At 42.5% G+C, this 25,965-nt stretch overlaps 1 protein-coding gene across 1 annotated transcript in view; it reads right to left on the minus strand.

Moving 5' to 3' along the window:
- DNAI1 (dynein axonemal intermediate chain 1) overlaps positions 1 to 25,965 on the minus strand; it is a 151,745-nt gene that overhangs the window by 102,941 nt on the left and 22,839 nt on the right. Inside the window, exons 9-12 of the mRNA XM_062018494.1 lie at positions 25,264 to 25,401; positions 14,696 to 14,780; positions 13,782 to 13,899; positions 10,608 to 10,651 (exon numbers count right to left, since the gene is read on the minus strand). Of these exons, the coding sequence (XP_061874478.1) occupies positions 10,608 to 10,651; positions 13,782 to 13,899; positions 14,696 to 14,780; positions 25,264 to 25,401 (385 nt within the window). The remainder of the gene's footprint in view (positions 1 to 10,607; positions 10,652 to 13,781; positions 13,900 to 14,695; positions 14,781 to 25,263; positions 25,402 to 25,965) is intronic.

Raw genomic sequence — 25,965 nt, forward strand, 5'->3', positions numbered from 1 at the left:
CTGGTGGATCAAGTGGCTAAGCCATCATATTTGAGAAGTTGTGGCAGAATAGTGAAGTCTCCACTGACTGGAAAATGGGAAATATAACCCTCATTTTTAAAAAGGGAACAAAGGAAGAGATAGGGAACTACAGGCCAGTCAGCCTCACTTCTGTGCCTGGCAAGATCATGGAGCAGTTCCTCCTGGAAACTGCTAACAGCACATAGGAAATAAGAAAGTGATTGGTGACAGCCAACATGGCATCACTACAGGTTAACTATGACTAACAAACTTGGTGTCCTTCTACAACAGGGTTACAGCACTGGTGGATAAGGGTAGAGAAACTGACATCATCTGCCTGGATTGCGCAAAGCCTTTGATACTGTCTCACACAAAATCCTTGTCTCCAGAATGGAGAGAATTGAATTTGCTAGGTGAATCACTCAGTGGATAAGGAATTGACCGGATTGTTGTATTCCATGTGTCAGTCAGCTCATCAATGCTCAGATAGAGACCAGTGATGAGTGGTGTCCTTCAGGGTTCTGCACTAGAACCAGCGCTGTCTAACTTATTTGTCAGCTACATGGACAATGGGATCAAGTGCACTCAGCAACTTTGTGGATGATAGAATCATTTTGGTTGGAAAATACCTTTAAGATCATCAAGCCCAACCACTCACCTCATATTGCCAAGCCCACCACTAAAGCATGGCCCTCAGCACCGCATCTATGTGGCTTTTCAATATCTTCAGGGATGGGGACTCCAACACCTCCCTGGGCAGCCTGTCCCAGGGTCTAACAAATCTCTCACTGAGAAAGTTCTTCCTAATCTCCAATCTAAACCTCCTCTGGTGCAACTTGAGCCAGTTTCCTCTTGTCATTGAGAAAAGGCCAACTCCTACCTCACCATAACCTCCTGTCAGGTAGTTGTAGCGAGTGAGCCTTTCTCCCCTCAGCCTCCGCTTCACCAGACAAAATGCCCCCAGTTCCCTCAGCTGCTCCTCATTCAGATTTGTGCTCCAGACCCTTCCTCAGATCTGGTGCCCATCTCTGGACACTCTCCAGCACTTCAGTGTCCCTCTGGGAGTGAGGGGTCCAACAATGAACACAGCACTCGAGGTGCAGCCTCACCAGTGCTGAGTACAGGGCGACAATCACTGCCCTGGGCCTGCTGGTCACACTATTTCTGGTACAAGCCCAGATGCCATTGGCCTTCTTGGCCTCCTGGGCACACTGCTCACTCATATTCAGCCAGCTATTAATCAAAACCTCCAGGCCTTCCTCCTCTGGGCAGCCTCCTGGCCACTCTGCCCCAAGCCTGTTGCATTGTGTGAAGGTGTTGTGACCCAAGTGAAAAACCTGGCACTTGGCCTTCTTGAATCTCACACAACTGGCCTCGGCCACTGGTCCAGCCTGTCCAGGTCCCTCTGAAGAGCCCTCCTGCCCTCAAGCAGGTCTCTGCTCTTTCCCAGATTGGTGTCACCTGCAAAGTTACTAAGGGTGCAACCTATCCCTTCATCCAGATCATTGATAAAGATATTAAACAGAACAGGCCCCAGCATGAGCCCTGGGGAACACCACTGGTGACTGGCCACCAATTAATTTAACTTCATTCACCACGACTCTCTGGGCCCAGCCATCCAGCCAGTTTTCCACTCATCACAGAGTGGGTCCATCCAAGCCATGGGCAGCCAGTTTCTCAAGAATGATGCTGTATAAGAGTGTGTTGAAGGCTTAACTAAAGGCCAGGTAGACCACATCCACAGCCTTTCCCTCATCCACTGAGTCATCTTGTAGATCAGATTGGTCAAACAGGATCCACCCTTCATAAAGCCATGCTGACTGGACCTGAACCCTTGGTTATCCTGTATGTGCCTCACAATGGCACTCAGGATGAGTTGTTCCATAATCTTCCCCAGCAACAAGGTTAGGCTGACAGGCCAGTAGTTCCAAGAGTCCTTCTTCTGACCCTTCTTGTAGATGAGTCTCACATTTGCCATCCTCCAGTCCACAGGGACCTCCCTGGTGAGCCAGGACTTCTGGTAGATGATGGAGAGTAGCTCGGTGAGCACTTACACCAGCTCTCTCAGCATCCTCGGGTGGATCCCATCCTGCGCCATGGACTTGTGTGCACTGATGTGGAGCAGTAAGGCTTTTGGCTCAGAGGGCTGGGTACCCAGAAAACAGGTGGTGAAAGAGGTATTAAGCACCTCAGCCTTTCCCTCATTCTTAGTTACCATGCTTCCCTCTGCATCCATTAAAGGATGAAGGTTCCCTTTAGCCCTCCTTTTGTTACTGATATATTTATAGAAAATTTTCCTACTGTCTTTTGCAGCAGCGGCCAGCTTAACTTCTAATTGTGCCTCAGCTCTTCTAATTTTATCCCTACATGACGTCATAACACCTTTGTAGTCCTCCTGAGCTGCCTCACCTTTCTTTCAAAGATCATAAATTCTCTTTTTCCTCCTGAGCTCCAGCAGAAGCTCCTTGTTCAGCCACGATGGTCTTCTGCCTCACCAGCTCATCCTCTTGCACATGAGGACAACTTGATCCTCTGCCTTTAAGATTTACTTCTTGAAGAACGTCCAGCCTTCCTGGAATCCTTTGCCTTTCATGACTACCTCCCAAGGGACACTGGCAACCAACTTCTTAAATGTGTCAAAGTCTACCCTCTGGAAATCTAAGGTGGCAGTCCTTCTCCTTGCTTCCCTGAGGATCAGGAATTCAATCATTTAATGATCACTATGCCCAAGATGATTTCTAACCACCACATCCCCCACAAGACCCTCTTGTTCACAAAAACTAGGTGCAGCAAGGCACCTTTCTTTGTTGGCTCCCTCATCAGCTGTATGAGGCAGTTCTCTTCCACACACTCCAGGAAACTCCTGGATTGTTTCCTCTCTGTGGTATTGTATTTCTGGCAGACATCTGGTAAGTTGAAGTGCCCCACAAGAACAAGGGCCAGTGAACTTGAGACTTTTCCCAGCTGCTTATAGAATGTTTTGTCTACCTCCTAATTCTGGTTGGGTGGTCTGTAACAAACTCCTACCATGACATCAGCCTTATTATCTTTCCCTCTGATTCTTACCCACAAACATTTGACCCTATCCTCATCATCACTGACCTCTAAACAGTTGAGACACTCCATAACATAGAGGGCTAACCCTCCATCTCTCCTGTCCTGCCTGTCCCTTCTGAAGAGTCTGGGGCCATCCAGTGTAGCACTCCAGCTGTGTGACTTGTTTCACCACATTTCCATAATAGCAACTATGTTTTACTTCCCTCAGTGCACAATGGCTTCTCATGTTTGTTGCCCATGCTGTGTACATTAGTGTAGATGCACTTCAGATGTATTACCAATCTTATGACTTCTGGAAGGGAAGAAGTCCTGACCTCCATGTGACCATTTTCAGGTGTTTCTGTGGCCTCCAATATGTCAACCCTTGCCTCTCTAAGGCCATGAGGTTCTCCATCTCCAGCCTCCACTGAGGTAGCAGACCCACAGATGCCAGCAGCAGGCCATCCCTCAGACACTTGCATGCTGCCCCCCAGGCTTATCTCTGTCAAGCCTGGTTTTGTCCCTTCGCCCCTTCAAATCTAGTCTCAAGCTCTCCCAATGAGCTTCATTAACTACCAGTATCATTTTCCTGCTTTGTGACAGGTGCATGACACCAAGCTGAATGGTGTGGTTGATATTCTAGAGGGAAAGGATTCAGAGGAACCTTGACAGATCAGAGAGGTGGGTTCACGCAAAGGTCTTAAAGTTCAACAAGGACATGGGCAAGATCCTGTACACAAGTTGGAACAATTTCAAACATGGATACAGGCTGGGTGATGTACAGATTGAGAGCAGCCCTGCAGAGAAGGACCTGGGAGTACTGGTGGGCGAAAAACTGAATAAGAGCCATCCATCAATGTGTGCTCAGCCAGTCGTATCCTGGGCTGCATCAAAAGCAGTGTGGGCAGTAGGTCCCGAGAAGGAATTCCACCCTTCTACTCCACTCTGGTGAGATGCCACCTGCAGTACTGAGTCCAGCACCTAACATCAGGAAGGCACTGAGGTGTTGGAGTGAGCCCAGAGGAGGCCACAAAGATGATCAGAGGGCTGGGACACCTTGCCTGTGAGGATAGGCTGGGAGAGTTGGGGTTGTTCAGCCTGCAAAGAAATGGCTCTGAGGAGACCTTCTAGCAGCCTTACTAAAGGAGGTCTTACAGGAAAGATGGAGAGGGACATTTTATCAGAGAGTCTAATGACAGGATGAGGGGTAACAGTTTTAAACTGAAAGAGGGCAGTTTTAGTTTAGATATTAGGAAGAAATTTTTTACTGTGAGGTTTGTCAGACACTTGAAGAGGTTGTCCAGAGGAGTCATGAATGCTTCATCTGCAGAAGTGTTCAAGAGCAGGCTGGATGGAGCTTTGAGTGGCCTGCTGTAGCAGAAGTGTCCCTGCCCATGACAAGGGGTGGTGGAACTAGATAAGTTTTAAAGGTGCCTTCCATTCCAGACCATTCTATGATTCCCGACGTGTCTCTCAAATTCATAGCTGGTAAAGAAATATTGTGTTAGAAAACAAAGTGTTTGGCTTAGCAGAAATCTTTGGGGCTTGGGATAGGCTGGGAATAAACCTAAGTTGTGTGAAATAGAGTGATGCTCTTAATTTTCATTAAATCTTTGAATAGCAGATTGGGAATTCTCTACTAATTATTTTTTCCACTATTTTTTGCTTTCTACACAGAGAGGCCACAGGCTTCTTGGACAAAAAGAGGAAGAGAAAAATGGCATAACTCCAAACACACTCCCTCCAGAATTACTTTTCTCCTCTAGAAGTGAGCTAGTTTTGTTACCAGTCATTTTCTTTACTCTCTAATTTAAATGCCTGCTTCTCCAAATACTCATGCCCAATTACAGTGCGTAGTAATGAATTCGCCTTTCAGTTGTCTGTGCAAGATCAGATCCCAGCCAAGAAGCTGTCTGCAAGGTAAGAGAAGCATGTTCTTTGATCAAACCAATCTGATTTTAAATTAATCTTGCTATCTTATCTTCACCATCCATTCTGGAGAGAACGTTTCTCAGTGTTACTGAGGAGCTAGCTCCTTGAAGAGCTGTACTTTATCCTTTAGTGCTAGAAGCTCACAGAGCACTGAAAATTAATAGATTCATTTGACCTGAAGAGTGGCAGAACTCCTGATGGATGAGATCTCCAGCAGAACAGGCATTGCCTATGAACCACAGAGGTGAGCAGGAAGCTGCAGTACCTTGATGTTATCCCTTAAACACTCTCAGTGTGTCCCATTCAGGAATATTTGTATTGCAATGACCATCCATCAGCCTCAATCAGTGGATGACAGTAAATAAAAAACTGTTCATGTTCATTGGGCAGTGCATTTGAGAAATGGGAAAACACAAAACGGTCCAGGAAGTGTATTCAGTATCTCTGTGTTTATCCAACACTATGCTGTAAGAAAGTGCAACATGATCTGGCCCATGGTCTCAGTGTTCAACCATGACTCCTCAGCACTAGGGAGCCTCAGGACATCTATTAATTAAAGCAATATAGGCATATTTACATGGTCTACTTGTGTCTACACAAGATGCCATTTCAGACCCAGTAATGTGAAGAATTGAGTAGACAACTTTGTCAGGTACCTCACATTTTCAGTGCTTTGGGTGCAAGGCCCTACTTCTTATCCATCCTTGTGACTGGCAAGTTACATCCACTGAGTTCAAAGAAACAGAAGGATAAAATCCATTGACCACACAGATACTGATTTTCCCTACGCACCTCACATGCTGACAGATGAAGCTGCAAGTAACAGGCCATCTCTGAAGGCTGACAGAGGCTCAGTTGCATTTGGAATCACCTAGCAATTGAGGTGATTGCTAAGACCTGAGCTTGTATTTGTGGTTCTCTCATCACCAAGGCAGAACACAAGCCCAACAGCCATCACAGCCTCTTTGAACCCTGCACTGCAGGCTGTCAGTCTAGGTAGAAACCCAGCACTCTGATTTATGCAAAAACAAAAAAAGAAAGACATCTTCTCCCGATGGGAACAAAAATTAATTCCAGCCAAGTGGCACAGATCCTGAATTGCAAATTACAGTGACAGTATTTCCTTGTTCAGAAGCAAACATCTCATGCCAAAGAAATGTCATTTGCATCAGAAACCCCATCCAAATAAATCACCAGTGAAAACTCCAGAAACAGGATACTAAAGAAGGGAAAAGCTAGGGCCCTTTTTGTAAAGAACTGTCCATGTTGGAGTGAAACAGACCCACAGTAAACAAGGAGAGTTCTGTTTTAACAAAGTATACTTTAGGCAGTAGGATAAATGTGTTATTTGCATCTTGGCAGTGCTTTCAAATGCAAGTTGTGCGAGACTGGTGATGTAATTATGGCCATCAAAGAACCGAAGATCTAGGATCCGCTCCTGCCTCTACCCCAGCCTCTCTGTGATTCCAGGTTTATTTCATCTGGCCAGGATTCATCTTGCCTCACTTTAGCCCCTAAGACAAGCATCTAGACTAGGTTCCCTACCTGAGACACATACCAAAGTCCATGGTATGGACTCCTTCCAGACAGCTACTTACCTCCTCTCTGGACACTAGGCTTTCAGTAGGATAGACAGCCTCAGGATGTGTTTATGTCTCACTGCTGACTAAAGGGGAAGCTTAAAGCAGAGACTCAGCTTGCAGCTGTTAGCTGGCTACAGCTCACTGAGATGAACTATGCCCTCCATGTCTGCTATAAAAATGGGATACAAAGTCCTCACAGTCTCTTGTTCATAGAATCATAGAATCATTTTGGTTGGAAAAGACCCTTAAGATCACCTCACACTGCCAAGCTCAGCACTAAACCATGCCCCTCAGCTCCTCAGCTATGCAGCTTTTCAATATCTCCAGGGATGGGAACTCCACCATCTCCCTGGGCAGCCTGTGCTAGTGTTTAACAACCCTCTCAGTGAAAAAGCTATTCCTAATCTCCAATCTGCTGGTGCAACTTTAAAGTATTTCCTCTTATATTTTACCATTCATTACTTGGGAGAAGGGATCAACTCCCACCTTGCCATAAACTCCTGTAAGGGAATTTTAGAGAGTGATCCTTTCTCCCCTTAGCTTCCTCTTCTCCAGACTATACACCCCCAGCTCTCTCAGCCACTCCTCATGAGACTTGTTTCCTAGACCCTTCCCCAGGTCCAGCGCTCATCTAAATTAGATGGCAAGCCATTGATTTCCTCTGCATCTGTGTATTGCCCTTGGCACAAGGGACCCTGGCAGAACACAAACCACAAATACTACTGCACAACCCAGAAAGTGCACGTAAGAGTCTTGCTCTGATGAGTTGCAACAACTGTCTGAACAGGTAAAGCAGGGAGGTTACCATCCTTGAGCTTGTATGTCTCCTCCTGTGCCTGGCTGGCAGGGCAGTGGGAAGGTGCTGCCCAATTCCTACACTGTCTGGGCATAGGGGCTGTGAACACAGTAATATTTTGTTGTGTTGTATGAGGTAGGGAATATCCTGAACACTCCCTCACTATGATTTCATTTGCACAGGCTGATCCTGATCTTCTCTTTAGAGTAGCTGCTGCCTACTGAATTAAAGAGATTGTCCAGCCAATTTAGGCTTCTTGGTAAACTAAAAAGAGCATTTTTAGGATTCAGATGGAGTGAAATTCAAGAGAAAAATGTCATTTTAAGATGAAAATGAGATGTTGCAATATTGCAAGCAGAATACAATCCTTATTACTACAAATGAAGACAGCCCATTTAGTTTCATTGTCAGAGCACAGAAAAATATATGACTATTTGGGACCACACCAAAGGTCCCCATAGCCAAGTATCCTATCACTAAGAGTTTGAAGCAGCAATTGTTAAAATACTGTGAGAATCTCAGCAAGTATAAGTTTATGCCCCTGTCTGTACTCAGAGCTTCCAGCAACTATCAGTTATAAACTCACAGAATCAGCTAGTTTGTCCTTCCAACAGCATGAGTTTATCTAACCTCTGTTGATTTCATCTCTCTCTTTCAGATCACAAAGGAAGAAAGGAATGTTCCACACCATTATGTATCATATTATTCTGTTTTAAATTTGTCTTTGACCCGCTGCTCAATAATTTTTAAAAGTCTCCCTCATTATTGTGTTATGAACAATAACAAAAATTTGACCTGTTTTCACTTTCCCCATGCAACTCAGGACGCTATAGACACATACCAAGTCCCTGTCTAAGAGTCTCAGTCTGTTTATGCTCTCTGATCATTACATATATTTCAGTTCACCCTTGTTACCCTTTTCCAGATCTTTTCCAATTCTTCCAGAGCCTGACACATCCTTTGTCGTAGTTCACAGCCAGAACCGCACACAGTAATGAGGACGTCAGTTTATCACAAATCTTATTTTGTTCTCTTTTTAGCTATCATTGTTCCTGCTGCTGCTTTACATGTAGCTTTCTATTTTATTCCCACTTTATGTTTTCTTCCATAGTAATTTCCATTAATTTTTGTTTTGCCTTTTTGAATATTGCTGAGCACTACCAAATGTTTGAAAAGAAATTAAAAGCCTTGAGTGACTTCAAGATCATTTTTCTGAATAACAGCAATCTCCTTGAAGCCCAATGAGGAGCCTTTTATCCCACATGCACTATATTTCTCAATAATGAATCTCATTACCCATTTTATCACAGCTGAGAGCCTTGAGCATTCATTCAAAAAAAGTTGTTCCTTTAAAATAAACACCAAACTATTTGCCTTAGTAGTTCAGAAAATTCACAACAGCTTCTAGCTTTTTCAGCACAAACAACACTAGCAAAAGTATCCACCTGTAATTTGTAAGCACATACAGATTAACTGAAATGGCTAATTGGCAAAGATAGAGCTGCTGGTAAGGTACTCTCTTTGGCGCTCTCACTCTCTGTCCTCCACAAAGAGCTCTTAAGGTTGGGCTATTTAGAGTAAATATTTTAGTGCCTGGTCATGCTATCTGCAATTCTCAGTCACTGGTTACCTGTGGCACCATGAACAGATGAAGAATTAATAGCGCCCTACAAAAGAGTCAGCTTTTACTTAAATAAATAAAATATGAATACTTGGAGAGGAAGAACTCTCCTACCAGAGACAGTGGGGAGAGTGACTGGGTCAAAACATTTAGTCCTTCTCACAAATCTAATGACTGTAGTCTGACTGCTCTGAAAGCTGTCATCTTGCAGCAAGGAGATGGATTTGCTGCCTTTCTGATACTGTTCTTTTCTCAGCCTCTCTCTGCCTTGCATCACAGTTAATGGTAAAATCAAGGGAGACATCTTCACAAGGAGCACATGCCCTGGAGATGTGAAGGCAGGGTACTGCTGTGATCACAAGTTCTAACTATAAGCCAGTGGAGACCTCAAATAGTTTGAGATTTCAGTTGTTGGTCTGTTAATTAACAAGATCTATCTGAAGTAAAGCTGAGGCTTTAAGGCCACTGAAAATGAAGACAGTATGAGTCTACAGCAGCTACTAACAGTGGAGAAGAACAAAGTCTTGTCAAGTCCCAGAAGCACTTTTAGGTGACTTGAAACAAATCTTTGAGTAATCTGCTGAGAAGTTAACACTGAGGGTCCAATACTGCCTTGGTGAGAAAGATCCCACAAAAACTTGTTTCACAACTGGTCTCCTCCCTCTGGGAATTTCCCTACAAAACAGTGGTGCTTGAGGGGAATGTTGTCCCCTGCCTAAGAACCTAATCCTGATAGTCAGCACTTTAGGTAGACCTAGAAAGTAGAAGAAAGAATGGAAGAGAGAATGATTATTCATAGTGACATTACTATACCATCTCCACAGAAGCAAAGGGGGAGATGTGAAGACAAGAATTCAGAATACAGCAGTCTGTGTGTCTGTAACCAAGAGATACGAAGAGAAGGAAATGCAAGGTTGTTGAAACAGATTCCCATGTTGTTTGCAAAACAGACATATAAGCTGAACAGGGATATGTAATGTACACAGCAAAACAAGAACAAAAAAGGTGAGAAAATATCAGTTTGTTAGAATTCTTTTCCATTTCCTGAGTGTGAGGGTAGTAGTACAGGACAGAGATTAATATGGAGTAGCACAGCAACCCCTGAGCCTTACGTTCATTGCTGCTCAAAATTATCCTATGTCTGATCTCAGACACTATAGCAGGAAAAGTTCCTTTTCACAGTATCCAGGCCTGATGTGCCCCAATGCAGACCTTATCCTCTGAGACTGTTCTGTAAAGTATCTCCTAATATTCAGTGAAGTCTCTCACTATTAGCTACTGGCAAAACCTAACATATCTGCTCTTTCAGCAATTAGAAGGGCAGGAACAGAGAAATCAGAGCCCATCAAGTAAGGGAAAAAGGATTAAGTGATGCTTCTAGAAGCAAGTCTTTGGCTGAGGCGAGAGTCAGCACTGTCATAAATCAAAAACCTTGGCTAACACTGCCTATGCTTATGCATTTCTGAATGTTTATGTCAGCCTATGTAAAAGCCTAATTCCTATATTGGGGTAAATCTCAATTTACTGCTTTGAAATTAGGTGAGTCCTTGCCATGCTCCAGAGCATAATACAATTTGATCTCAGTGCACTTGTTTCATATTTTCAATCTCTCAATGATTCTTTTGCATTTGTTACTTACAAGAGCCACATCCTGCTGCAAATAGGTCCTTGTACTTTGGATTCCTGTAAGGAGAAAATAGATGTAAGATTGCATGTATTATGAACCATATAGTTTCACAGAAACACAGCGTTTCATACACTAATATCAGAGTCTATTCTCACAGGACTGCATACGGTCTGAGGGCTTAACCCTTTGAACATATGCACTAGTAAAGTTCGTGTATGAGTAATTCTTCCATACTCAAGATGCATAAAATTAGAACATCAGAAGACCACAGCAGTAGATGAAAAAGCTGAAAGAAAGCACAGACAGACATGATGTCAAGCTTCAGCACTTCTTGGCTTATCCATTTCATAACCAGAGAAAGTTTCTTTTGAGGAAAAAGGCAAGAATATGTCAGGTTCCATCTTTCATGGGTGACAACTAAGGGGTTTCTAAACCACAACAGAATATTACCCAATAAACTTAATTTCCCAACCTGCTATTAAATAATGACGGATGCTTCAAGAGACAGCTATCAGAACACAAATTCACGATCATTCCCACAGACCAGGAAAGAAAATTCCCTTCTAACTGAGTTGGTGAACAATATATTTGCTGAGGCATACTAACAATGAGCACATAACCACCTACTATGTCTTCTAAAGTCCATTTATTTGAAAAATATCTACCTTCTCTACATTTTTTGCTGTGTGTGGAGAGTTACTGTAGGCTGTGGATGTTGTCTGCCTAGACTCTAGTAAGCCTTTGACACTGCTTCCCACAGCGTTCTCCTGTAGAAACTGGCTGCTAATGGTATGGATGGGCATAGTCTTCAGTGGGTAAAAAATGGTTTGTGTGGCCAAGTCTAAATGGTGAATGGGTGGTTGGTGAACAGTTGGCAGCAGACCACCAGTGGCCCCCAGGACTCAGTGTTAGAGCCAATTCTGTTTAACATCTTTATCAATGATCTGGATGAGAGAATTGAGTGCATCTGCAGTCAGTTCACAGATGACATCTAGCTGGGGAAAGTGTTGACCTACCTGAGGGCAGGAAGGCTCTTCAGAGGGACCTGAACAGGCTGGAGCAATGGGTCAAGACTAATAAGATGTTCAACAATGCTCAGTGTTGGGTCCCGCACTTAGGTCACAACAACCCCATGCAGTGCTACAGGCTTAGGGCAGAGTAGGTGGAAAGCTTCCTGGAGGGAAAGGTCCTGAGCTGTTGGTCAACAGCTGCTTGAATAGGTGGCCAAGAAGGCCAATGGCATCCTGACTTGTATTAGAAATAGTGTGACCAGCAGGACCAATGAAGTGGTCTCACCTCAAGTATTGTGTCCAGTGTTGGGCCCCTCACTACAAGAGGGACACTGAGGTGCTGGAGCATGTCCAGAGATGGGCACCAGGACTGGTGAAGGGTCTGGAGCACAAGATTGAGGAGGAGCAGCTGAGGGAATGGGGTGTTTAGTCTAGAGAAGAGGAGGCTTGAAGGGAGACATGAGCACTCTCTACAACTACCTGACAGGAGGTTATGGTGAGGTGGGTCTCTTCTCCCCACTAATGAATGATAGGAAACGGGCTCAAGTTGCCCCAGGGGAGGTTTAGATTGGAGATTAGGAAATAACTCTTCCCCAAAAGGACTGTCAAGCCTTGGAACAGGCTACCCAGGCAAGTTACAAAAAAAAAGATACTAAAAGATACTGAAGATACTAAAAAAAATATGTAGATGTGGCCCTGAGGGACACGATTTAGTGATGGCCATGGCAGTGGCGGGTTAACAGTTGGACCCAATGACCTCAATGGTCTTCTCCAACCTGAACGATTCTGTGGTTCTATGATTCTACTGTTGCTATCCGTGAACTGACACAGCACAACCAGTGGGTAACAATTCTGTTAAATTAATGCATAGGAAAACTATCTAATGACTGTTTTCTCTCACTTGCTCTCATGAATGGGTAAGATAAAATCACTTTTCCTTTCATTTCCCCTTTTTCACTTTGGCTAATCCTGGACATACTAATCCTCTTGCCCTATCAACTAAATGCACTGTTACTGCTAACAATGTGAGAAGAAAAATTAAATTATAAATCTTATTACAATAAGGTAATTTGGAATTATTCTTTCCATTTCAAGGCCATCTTTCTGTTATCATTTCCTGGAGACAAGACTAACAGCAGCACAAACTATCTATAAAAGATGTCTTTCTTCTCAGTTACACATCTAATTTTACCGTTATCTTGTAAATCTCACACAACTGTGACCTTGATATTCTATCAAAGTATAATAACTGCACTGTGGTGGCTTGGAAGGACAGAAGACTGCAATCCTGCTCTGCCTCTCCACAGACCCTCTTTGTTGGCTGAGGTTAAACAAGGACAGCAAGACACAGATGTGTTCACATTGCCCCACAAACAAGTGAGAGGGGTCTAGCTGTAGGGAAGCACAAGACAGAAGCTGATTGTATATGTCTGATGCTCAGTGCATGAACCAAATCAGTTCTGGAAAGGATCAAGCATGCTAAAAAGTAAAAGGACTCATTAAGATTGGTGATAGCTGGTTTTTTTACATGGTAATAACCATGGCTGTAATATCTTAAGAAAAGACAGTTAATTTGAAAGTATCAGTGATTAATTTTGGACTGATCAGGCAGTGGACTAAAGTGCAAATGCCAACTAAAGTGAACCATTTAAGACGCCAGTACACAAATACCATTGTTGACTGAACAGCAATTGAATATGTACCATGCATAAATGTCTTGCCTGCTTATCAGTGCCTCAGCACCTTACAGTGTATGGTGGCATGTCTGGCACATGCAATGTTTGACTTTCTGCTGCTTTAATTCTTCAGTGTTCACATTTCTCAAAATATAGTCTGTATCCTTTGTCTTCCCCATGGCTTTTCAGGGTTGATTCCTACAGCATGTTGTCCAAAGATATTACATGTCTAACCCAGCTTTCCCAAGATATGATTCTTTGCTCTGGTAACTGCACTCACGCTGCCCTAGCACAAAGCCTGCTGTGCCTTCACTCTGCTGAATGGCACAGACTTACACAAGCTCCTTTGCGTCTAGAAGTACCAGGCATGTTTAGGTGCTGCCAAAGCAGCTGACTGTAATTATTCAAACCAGAGAAACCAGCGCTGCCTTGTAAGGTGCCATGACATGGAATCCCACCCTCCGGTGAAACGCGAGTAGGTTTGTAACAAAGAGAATTACCAGCAGATGGCAGTAACTGCAAGTCTTTTGGTTTTGTCACACTGGAACTTCCAGAGTGGGAGGAGAGTTCCTTGCTGGTCTCTGTATTCATCGGAGGCATCTTCAAAATATTTGAAATCTAAAACAAAACAAAACACACACACAAAAAGTCTTGGTGTATAAATTGGAAATAAACCAGCAAGACAAGTGCTGATTAGTGCCAGGGAAGCTTTGAAAAACTTTCTGTTATTCTCACTGCCTCAGCACAACTCAATTGTTAGTATAAAAACTGTCTTAGTCCATAAATTTCAACTCCAAATCAGCACCCAACCTCTGTAAATGCATTTTGCCAAGCACTAAGTCCTCACACACACACACAAAGCTGATGATTTGAATGCAAAGGATGAACAAGACAGCAGAAGCCTGGAATGAGGAGAGACCTCAGTCAAGTCCTGGAGCTAGGTGAGGCCATTCAGAAGGGAGCTGAGGAGAGACAGTAAAATCGTTGCAAAATAACACCAAGAGTCAATATGTAGCCTTGGCTGTGACCTGTATGCTAGCACACAGCTGCAGGGCACTGGCTGTGGTCACCAGATCCTGCATCCTGGAGAGAATTAACTGTTGAAGCAGGGAGGTATCACAGGGAAGGCAATGCAGACCGAATCTGCTGTGCCCAGCCAGATCAGAGCAAGGCTAATTTTGTATGCTCTATGCATGCCCATGGTTTGCTGTGCTGTTTGCATTGCATAAGTCAGCAGGTTACCAGTCCTACCAGTTGAGCTCTATTTCTTATTCTATTCTATTCTATTCTAGTCTAGTCTAGTCTAGTCTAGTCTAGTCTATTCTAGTCTATTCCTATTTCTAGTCTATTTCTGTTCCATCTCATTCCAGCTATAGCTGTGGTCACTCATCTGCAGGACCCAGCAGGGCCGTACCTTGTGTGATGTCATCAAATGTGTTCTGATTCACCATTCGTTCCATTATTTTAGCAGCCTTTGAGATCTTGGTTATATCATCACTCTGTTGAAAAGAAAAACAAGGAAGAGAAAATGTATTTCAAGTCCATCAAATATCATGTGACTGAAAAACTTGAGTCCTTTGATCTTGAATACAGGACAATTTGAAGCTCCTTACACCAGTACCTAGTGATAAGAGCACTTGAATTAAGGCAACTACTTTATTTTAAGTTTAGTAAGATACCATCCACAGCTGAGCTTCAGTGACCTCAGTATTTGTTCCTGATTTAGTTCAAATAGAAGGTACTTATCTGTGCAAACAGTTAGAGTTTTGTCTTCCTTAACTCATCCAAGCTACCTCATAATGGGATGAGCTAGAAGCACATGCTCGATCCATCCCTCATCCCACTTTATAACAGTTCCTTAGTTTCAGTACTGAAATCAGAGATGCTAGATCACACATAAGCATCCTCTCATCTCTACCTAGACAGCTTCAACATCTCATATGTGAAGAAAATGGGACTTAGAAGTCCTTCAGTCAATCACTGAGTAATTCTAACTTGATGAGTTCATAGATTCGTAAGCTCCTAAAATACATTATCAACATGCAAAGGGAAACTTGCTGTTCATTCCTTGTGGAAATTGTTTTAATACTGTGGAAAATCCCATCCTCCTGGACAGGAAACACCGTAAGTGGGCAGGTCTGTGTATGTGAAGATATGCAGATATACATACATGTATGCAACTACTGGAAACCTTTTGGGGACTAGTGTCTTGTAAGACCAGCAGTCCCTCAGTAGCAGTATCAGTAACATCATGCAAAGCTATGATTGCCTAGGAAACTATGCCAGAAATAGGAAGCTTGGGTATGGATATAGCAAAAATGTTACCGATGGGGAAAAAGTGATTAGTGGCAAGTTGTTCGTATGGGAGGAAACAAAAGTGGGGAAATGGAATAATCCAGGTGGATGGGGAAAGAAGTAGCTTGGACAAATGGATAAAAGATAGGATATCAGGGGCTGTTTGACAATTAGATAGCTGGTTGGTATGCTTCTCTGACAGAGCCTTGTTGCCTGATCACCACAGTCTTAGAACCATCTTCTTACTAAATGAGTAATTCCTAGTAATTTTTGTGTGTGTTCTCTATCCTCTGTATGTATATGTGTGATCACTAGCAAAATTCAAACTGCATTAACCAGCAAGTAGGACGAGAAGTCTGGGTATCAGCAAGTGGAAGGGTGGAGATTGAAGACCTCAGATTCTGCTGGGCAATGAGGGTGTCAGCACAGTTCTGTGTAATGATGTAAGACTGCTAAGGCATATATGAAAAGTGCTCCAACAGAATGCTGCTCCAAGAAACTGAATCCCCATCTACTACTGCTGCCCCAAAGCTTCATCAGTGTTTCAAAGCTTTTCATATTCAAATCTCTGCTAGGGATTGATGGTTGCCAGCACAGCATGATTTCCTCCACAGTGACTACACTGAAAAGAAATCTGTCATCCTCAACACAGCTCAGAAAGTGCCCTGAACGTGAAAAGAAAAAGTGAAATGATTTGCCAAAACTACACCTCATGGTCAGGACTAAGAACAGCCCTTTGCTTCTTTCCTGTGCTCTGCACAGACCCAAGGGAGATTGACAGTCTTGTTTCAAAGAGCATGAAACTCAAATGATTGCATAAAGATGCCAGGACAAAGGAGCATAAACCCCAACAAAACAACAATTCCATAATCTGCAGTCTTTTATAAATCCATAGTTTGTTTACATCTTCAGTGACACGTGCGGTTGCCTTCTCCCATCTCAGAAGAGATAGGGTCAGAGAAGGGCATCAAGGATAGCTGAAGTCTGGAATGGCTTCTGTATCTTGAAAAGCTAAGTAGGCTGGGACTTGCCAGTCTGAAGAGAAACAGGTCTATGAAATCCTAAATGGCCCACAGAGGATGCACACGGACTGACTGTTTAGTGTTTCTTCTCATACAAAAAGTAGGGGTGTTAAACAAAAAGTAAAGCTAGTGGAAATCAAGTTCAAAATAAATAAAAGTAACTGGAGGTAACTCTTCCAGAAGGATGACACATCTGTGCAACTCCTTGTCAAAGGGTGTTGCAGATGCAAAAAATTTACATGGTTTCAAGGAAGACTGGACGAGTACTTCCATCTGTGTCACAAAGTACATTAGGTATAGGAAACAGCTAAAAACAGTTGAAAGCTGGAAGAATTTTTGGGGCTGAGATATGCTCTTGTTGTGTTCTTATCCTTCCACACACATTCACTTGTGGTTAAAGCCTTGATTTGAATCAGTGTGGCCACTCTCACGTTCTTCATGTTTTCCCTGGGCTTGTGAGAAGACTTCTTGAGAACAGCACAGAGAATTTGTTATCATGTTCAGACTTGCTGAAAAGATGTTTTCAAGTTTTAACAAAGTATTAGGTTCCTTAGATGCTAAGAATTCCTAAGAATTCAGAGAAACTAAAGAGGGGGAGAAAGAGAATGCTTGAAACATCTCAAGTAGAAATCAATACTCTCAATTGCTGGAATTTCTCTCTTTAGACTTTCAGCTGCTGTTATTGCTTCAGCCACAGTAAGATCTGTCTTTCTCTAAAACACTTCTTGAAAAAAACCAATTTACCTTTGCTAATACTTGTCCAGCAACAATGGCATCATGACTATAAAAATGTAATTGGCTGCCACTAGCATATTGCCCTGAGTAGGCTTAATTGACAGAGGTTAAGTGTTGAAAAGATTATAGTTTGATTTAGGAAAAGAGAAGTGCCATAAACAGTAAAAGTCATAGTTAAGGGGTATAAAGAACAGCTTCCCTGGAGTCTTGCTGGTTCATCATGAGGTTAGCTTCCATTCACCTGTTCCACAGGCAAAAATTTATCTTCTGTTTTAACATGCACCTGCTATTGGAAGGAGCTCAGGGGGAACGGCAGTGTTGTACCCTACACATATGAGCAGGATCACAGCTCTTGTTCTCTCACACACCCAAAGAAAACTACACTGCAAACATTCTGAATTTCCAACCTGAGATATTGTTCTGGACTGAAGATCAGAAGATAAGGGTTCCTTTATGTATTCTCAAAGACAAATGCTAGATCCTGCCTCATCTATGATCCAAACGGTGGAGTTGATACTCTAGAGGGATGGGATGCCATCTAGAGAGACTTTCATAGGCTAGAGAGGTGGGCCTGTGCAAACCTCATGAGTCAGGATTAAAGGGAGGTCAGGAACACAGGACATTACAAGGAACGTCTGCTACAGGCCACTTCACCAGGAAGACTAAGCTAATGAAACAGATAGGAGCAGCCTCACATTCACAAGCCCTGGTCCTCATGGGTGACTTCAACCACCCTGATTTCTCCCAAGTGTTAGAGAGAGGAGGAACTGGATGATCTTTAAGATTCCTTCCATCCCAAACTATTCTATAATTCTACGACTGATTCTGTTTTGGGGTTGGTTTTTTTTGTCAGTGGAAAGTAGGCTTCAAACAAAAAAACACCCTGTAAATACAGAAGCAATGTATTATTCATTGGAATTTTTTCCTGCAATGCAGGAAACTCTCCAGATGACTCAAAAGAGAGTTAAGCCGTCTTTCCTGTAAGGTAGCTATACTGTTAGCAATGTAGTCATGAATAACTATGGTTTTTTTGCATTAGACTGGTTCAGAGTGAGATATTTTCTCATTGGGTCCCACTCTATTTCACCCTTGATGTATTCTGTATGCTACTGAAACAAATCTTCTGTGGAAGTGATAGGCCTAACATACCTTTTTTAAAAAAAGATCTCTTAGAAACTATTTTTTTTTGCTTTAGGCCAAGTCTGGGCTAGCTGGCCAAATGTAATGAAAATTCACAAGCTAACAATTTTTTTTTGTTTATTTCTGTGCAAAAATTAATTTTAGAACAGTAAGAATGTTAGTTGAATCTTATGTAAGAGGGATAATTGGCTAGTAATCCAAAAATAAATGTCTTGGTCTTGCTCCACTATTCGTTAACCCTAATTACTTCACATCAGCAGCTGGCCAGTTGCAATGTGTGACTCCAGTAAATTGAAGCATGAAAAAAAGCTTTTGCTGGTGTATAACTGCATATTCAAAGGACAAAGCCCACCCTAAAAACACTGCAGTAACTGCTCCTACCTCTGACATTATATATACTGTGACAAGAACTCCTGGCTTGCAAAGAGAAAAGCATAGCACAGGGATGTTGTTATCTGTTGCTCAGTTAACATCTCGATGCACTGCAAATCCCAAAGTCCCTCAGATTGAATCCTGACAAGCAGTTATTTGTTTCCAGAATTGTTCTCATCTGTTAATTTTCAATGCTTGCTTTTAATTCTGATACACTATAAGCAGCAGATTGAAGACAAGGAATCCGTGACAACTCATTGACTCCTAGGCATGACGAGGAACAGGTGAATAATCATGTGAAGGGTAATTGTGTTTGAATTACAGGTGTTATTTCAAAAGTAACTGTCATCAACCAGGTGGTAACTGTGACCCTGTGAGCTGGGCTTTTTCACCAGGCCTATCACAAGAAGGCATAATGCTGCAGTGTAATAGGTAAGTAAAACAGAACCTCACATGATTCAGAAATGTACATTTCTCTGTTAAATATAAATTTGTTGGCAGCTTTTTTAGAAGCTGTTGAACCATGACAGAGCCCGGAGGGTGGTGATCAATGGCACAGAATCGAGTTGGAGGCCTATGGCCAGTGGAGTTCCACAGGGATGGGTTCTGGGGCCAGTCTTGATCAACATCTTCATCAAAGACCTGGATGAGGGGAGAGAGTGTACCCTCAGCAAGTTCCCTGCTGATACCAAATTGGGACGCCTAGATGATTCCCCAGAGGCTGTGCTGCCATTCAGTGACATTTTGATCAGCTTGAGAGTTGGGCAGAGAGGGACCACATGAGGTTCAATAAGGACAAGTGCAGAGTCCTGCATCTGGGAAGGAACAATCCCTTGCACCAGCACAGGCTGGGGGTTGAACTGCTGAAGAGCAGCTCTGCAGAGAGAGACCTGGGAGTCCTGATTGATAATAAACTAACCATGAGCCAGCAATGTGGCCTCGTGGCCAAGAAGGCCAATGGCAGCCTGGGATGCATCAAGAAGAGTGTGGCCAGCAGGTCAAGATTGGTTCTTCTCCCCCTCTTCTCTGCCCTAGTAAGGCCTCATCTGGAGTCCTCTGTCCAGTTCTGGGCTCCCCAGCTCAAGAGGGACAGAGAACTTCTGGAGACAGTCCAGCGCAGGGCCACCAAGATGATCAGGGGACTGGAGCATCTTCCTTATGAGGAAAGACTGTGGGGAACTGGGGCTGTTTAGTCTGGAGGAGACTTGAGGGAGGATCTTATTAACATCTGCAAGGATCTAAAGGGTGGGTGTCAGGAGGTTGGGACATCCCTTTTTTCTATAGTAGCTAGCAACACGACAAGGAGTAATGGGATGAAGCTGGAACACAAAAGTTCCACTCTAAACATAAGAAAAAACTCTGTTTTCACTGTTCAGGTGAGGGAGCCCTGGCACAGGCTGCCCAGAGGGGTTGTGGAGTCTCCTTCCTTGGAGGTCTTCAAGACCCGCCTGGACATGTTCCCTTGCGACCTGATCTAGGTGAACCTGCTTCTGCAGGGGGGTTGGACTAGATGATCTCTAAAGGTCCCTTCAAACCCCTACCATTTTAATATTATGTTATTTCTCCTTCAGAGGAGATTAGAGATTGTTTCAGTGGAGTAAGTTCCAGCTTTAAAATACTTCTAACTGGTTCACATCCATCTGTATTTCTGTTGACACTGTCCTCTGCCTTAGTGATTCTTTCCCCTTTCTCTTACCTGTCTCAGACTCCCTCTCTACCTTTGCATTACCAGACAAATATGCTAGGATTTTTTCAGTTTCTTGTATTCAAGCTTTCAATTTCTTATTGTCTTTTCCATATCTATACAGATTTGCAATCTATCATCTTTGGAAAGGAGTGATCAAAATCATACATGACTGTACTACCCTAGATAAGGTAACACCCAGCCTTCCATCAGAGAAAAAATATTTCTCTGCTCTCATGTGTTATATTCCAGTAAAGTCTTTTCCCATCCATATCACAACTCACCAACTGATAAACTCATGTTTTTCCCCGTCATTTCAAACTGTAAGACCTCACCTTATAAATATTACTTTGATATACCAAAATGCACAGTCTTCCTCTCCACTGGCCCCTCTCAATCTGTACTAAAAAGCAACTTTTCTGGTTTATCTGATTATTTTTATTATAAAAATAGCTTTAAAGAATTTCAGCTAGATTACCTTTACTGTGCTTCCCCTGTTAACGGAAATCACAATTTTTCTTTTATCAAAGAAAGAAATGGGATTATTTGAACACAGCCTACCTTTGGTAAACATGATTTTTTTATTCCATATCAACTGTAATGACAATATTCTGTCCCTCCATATTCGTTCTATTGCTGCATATACTGTTAAAGGTCAAAATAATGGAATCATTTTACCTTTCTCACATTAATATATCCCTGTTATATTCCAATTACATAGCACCACCCCTTTTTAGATACAGTCATTAAAATCCCTTACTATCAGACCAGGGATTTCTTTCATGCCTTGTCATTTCAGGGTGAGAGTGCATCTCTTTCAGATAGAGCCTGAATCAACTTATTTGCATTAACCACTTTGTATGTTGAGTCAATCTCAGATATCTCATTTCTATGCAACAACATGAGGAGGGTCGTACTGGATCAGACCAAGACTATCTCTGGGCCAGATTTTCTCTGTAGTCAGAGCCATAAGCAGATGGCTCAGGAAGAACAGGACAAGCAGATGCAACACTTCTGCCTAGTTCTCTCCAACTATTTTCAGCTCTAAAAAAAAAATAGTATCATTCCTCTCTGGTATTCTATGTTCTCCATGTTCCGTTTGCTGCCTTTACTGAAAACTGAGGAAAAGTTTCAAATGTTGTATGACTGCATTCAGACATAGCACACCCCCTTCTTTCTAGATCCATCTGAGTAACAGACATATTGAGAGATTTCCAAGCCTCTCATCACAGTCTCTCTTTAATTACTTCCTAACATTCTGACTTTCATTCACTCATTTTCTTCTTTATGTTAATCTCATCCTTCTTTCTGGTGGAATCCCTGGTTACCTCCATTCTTTTTTCTGTTGGCTGACTTTCTCTTCTACTTTTCCAACCCATGTATTCTTTCTTTCTTTTCGTTATTCCTAAGTGCAGTGCATGGCTTCACTCCTTTTCCACTAGTGAGTGTTTACTCCACTGTCAAGGGTCTCTCCTCACTTTTTCTCTCCTTTCCCCTCCCTTTGGCCACATTCTTCCATGGATCACGTTCTTTCTCTCCCAGTCAGTTGTTGACCTCTTATTCAGTATCAGTATTTTTTTTCTCTTTTTCTTTCATCTGTTATATTTTCAAATCCTCATCATCCTCATGACTCCCACCATCATCTCCAGCCGCAGCTCTAGTTCTTGGATCTTCCCTTTCATGTCCTCCTGCCACAGGCAAGAGCTTCCATCAGAGAGAGATCCATCTCTGGTAACACTCACACATTTTCTCCTATTCTTCCCTCTGGGTTGAATCCAGTGCTATCTCAGTAGCTACCACAGTCTTTTTCTTCATAGTACCTAGCCTGGTGTAAGAAGTGGTGGAAATCAATTTCTGCTTCTAGTTGTTGCATCCTTGCTCCTGCCTGATGTTCTAGAAAGTGTTTAGCTGGAAAAGCTCTGTTTTCAATTACCATGTGTGATCAAAAGTATGAAACCTGTGACTTAGAAGCTCCACAAAACCCACTTCTCCATTTCCTGACTTGAGGCCAGAAGTACAGATTCAGATGATGTCAACCTTTAATAGTGTAGGCTGACACAACCAGATGTAATGCCTGTTGGAAGTCTAATTTTAGCCTGATACTTCAAGTTGCATTTTTACATTTAGTGATTGGAAAATTCAGCAGGTTTTTCATACACTTCAAGGTGGTCTACCAGCCTCGCAGAGGACTTGAGACGCTCACTCTGCATAAAGAATCTTTCACTTTTTCAATGTACTGACTTTCTGGCTTCCATGCAAGCTCCCTTGTGTGCTAAGAGTGTAAAAGCAAATTACCAAATGGAGAGGTCATAGGTGACTAGATTTCAACTTCCCGCTGTTTTCAGTGAAGGATGCAGCATGTTTTTTACAACATAGTTTCATTGGTAGAGATTTTATTTCGTTTTCATTATCAGCTTTTAGCAGTCATCCCTTGAAGGCCCTGATTGTACCATTGACTTCAGGCTTAATTCTCAAAAATACCCTCAGGTGAAAAGTTTATTAGTTTTCAGAAGGACAGTAAATTTCAATGCCACAATTCACATGAAGAAGTCTGTTAGAACATGTTCCTGGTCTGTTTGTACTAAAAGGCTTTTGAAGGCACAGTGCTGCTGTGGGAGCTAAACGAGCCAAATCCTGTACAGTTGAAACAGTCACATGGGATGAAAGTGCTAAAGCCAGTGTCAGAAGCCAGCTTGTATTACATAGATATATTTTAGTTATGTTGATAGTTGCTCCTATTCTAGGAGCAAGCTAAGACTTGACTTCCAGGTTTCTGTATTACAGTTCTCAGTGTATTTTGCTCCAGTCATTATAGAAATTATTTCAGCTTGCCTTCTAAATGGTATAACTTAGACTGGGAGTAGAAAGAACCACCCACAACTCTGTATAGGTCAAACTCTGTTAAACCTTAATAGAAAGCTCCTGAAGACCTTTAAAACATTCTGCAACATGAAGAAAATCTTACAGGGTTGCTGTATCATATTCTTAGTGCTTCGAATTTTTAAGGAGTTATTCTCACTTTTGGAGGATGGACTGTGGCATCTTTTCATGCACTTCTAGGCTACTTTTGACTGAGCAGCATGGACTGGGAGTCAGTATCTCCCTCACAACAAGATCACAATAACAGCTTGGAGATTAGCAGGAGTTATGATACCTGCTAGTTTGAGAAGCCAGACTAATGAAAGCTTCAAAAAGGAGTTTCAATAAGGCCAAGTGCTGGATCTTGCACTTGGGCCACAACAACCCCCAGCAGTGCTACAGGCTTGGGGAGGAGTGGCTGGAAAGTTGCCAGGCACAGAGGGACCTGGCAGTGTTGGTTGACAGTGGCTGAACATGAGCCAGCTGTGTGCCCAGGTGGCCAAGAAGGCCAACAGCATCCTGGACTGGATCAGAAACAGTGTTGTCAGCAGGAGAAGTGAAGTGATCATTGCCCTGTACTCAGCTTTGGTGAGGCCGCACCTCGAATACTGTGTCCAGTTCTGGACCCCTCTGTACATGAAGGACATTGAGGTGCTGGAAAGGGTCCAGAGACTGGCTGCCAAGCTAGTAAAGGATGTGGAGCACATATCATGAGGAATGGTTGAGGGATCTGAGGTTGTTTAACCTGGAGAAAAGAAGGCTCAGTAGAGACCTTATCACTCTCCAGAACTACCTGAAAAAGGCAGGGCTCAGTCTGTTCTCCCTAGGGACAAGCAATAGAACAAGAGGAAATGGCCTCAAGTTGCACCAGGGGAGGTTCAGGCTGGATATGAGGAGGAATTTCTTTCCTGCAAGGGTTGTCAGGCATTGGAACGGCCTGCCCAGGTTGGTGCTGGAGTTATCATCCCTGGAGATGTTTAAGAGATGGGTGGATGTTGTACTTAGGGAAATGCTCTAGTGTTTGGTAGGGCTGGGACAAAGGCTGGACTCCATGATCTTAAAGGTCTTTTCCAGCTGAAACAATTCTATGATTCTGCTTCAGCTCATTAGCCCTTGTCATTCACTCTGCTACTCCACGGGACTCAGAGTGGCTGACCTCCTCTTGGGAGATTCATTTCACCACGACTAAATTACACCATGCTGTGTAATTACTAACAATGGTATAGCACTTCAAACACCCAGACACACTTCTATCACTTTCCAACTGAATGAATAAATGTTGCATCAATGATCCACTTGCAAATTAGGTCAAGCCTCTCAGAATCAATATTCACTTTTAAGTATGTAGACTTTGATTTCAATCAACTATTATTAATTTTTCTATAAATTATATATTATATACTATTTACATGTATATACTAGAAAACATATAAATTTCATTTCTATAACATAATCATTAAAATAATTATAAATAGTGAAAAGTGCTTCACTCCATTTCTGTTGTAGCATTTGGAAAGAACCTGAAATTTCTTTGCCTTTCACATTGGAAGGCTGTGCTTATTTCATTCTTCTTTCCCTCACATGGTGACCAAAAAAGACACTCAAACATGATAACGCACAAAACAGAAAGTCACAAGTCTCACTTGGAAATCAGCTTTGAAGACAAGATTATGGTTTCACTCTGTTTTGTATTCCTGTAAAAAGTATAACCAAATGGAAATCCTATTTTTGACTGATTTTTGCATTTCTCAGAGTTACTTCCCAACTGAGATAACTAGCTACAGTCAGCATGACTTGCTAAAATTCACCTGACTTGCATTATGGGTGTATCAAGCACCACTCTGAGCAGGCTTCTTTCAGCATTATGAAACATACCTGTGACTCCAGAGAAGTCGACTTTCTTCCATTCTTCTTCACCTCCTCACTCTTTGCTACCTGAACTCTTGATTTTTCTTTCTCTTTTGATCTTTCCATTTTCTGAAGCTCCTCTACATAGGCATCATAGATCTTCCACTGAAAAAAAGAGGCAGGATTTATCAGGACCTGATTATACTCCAGAAAACAGCCATCTACACCATCACAAATAGTACCAGCTGAGTACAGCTGGCTTGTTGCACAAAAAAAGGGAAGGATTTAAGCCCAGAATTTTTAAAGCTTGATGGCATATGTCTTTTTTTTAAAAGAACACATTATAGCAATCTTAAAAATTTCCCTGCGTCAACACTCTTCTTGGTGCTTTGACTCCAGATATTTTTTTGTAGGGCTTTCTGTTTGGCTAATTTACCAGTGTTTAATAGGAAACATGCATTAAACATCTGCTTTATGACATTTCTCATGTGGTGTTGGAAAATCAAACTGTAGCTGCTTAACACAATTTAAATCTTGGACTCCAACTCTGCAGCATATGATCAAACGAAAACTGAGTGCAGCTTTACATCTTCTGCTATGCCACATGTCACAAATGTCTAACTTTAGCAGATCAAAAACAACTTTTCTACTTAAGAATTACACATTAGTATTGGAGTGCTAGTACTGTGTCTGAAGCAGGAACATTATTTTCAGGACAAAATAAAAGCC

Source organism: Colius striatus, chromosome Z, assembly GCF_028858725.1.
Source record: "Colius striatus isolate bColStr4 chromosome Z, bColStr4.1.hap1, whole genome shotgun sequence".
NCBI classification, from domain to species: Eukaryota; Metazoa; Chordata; class Aves; order Coliiformes; family Coliidae; genus Colius; species Colius striatus.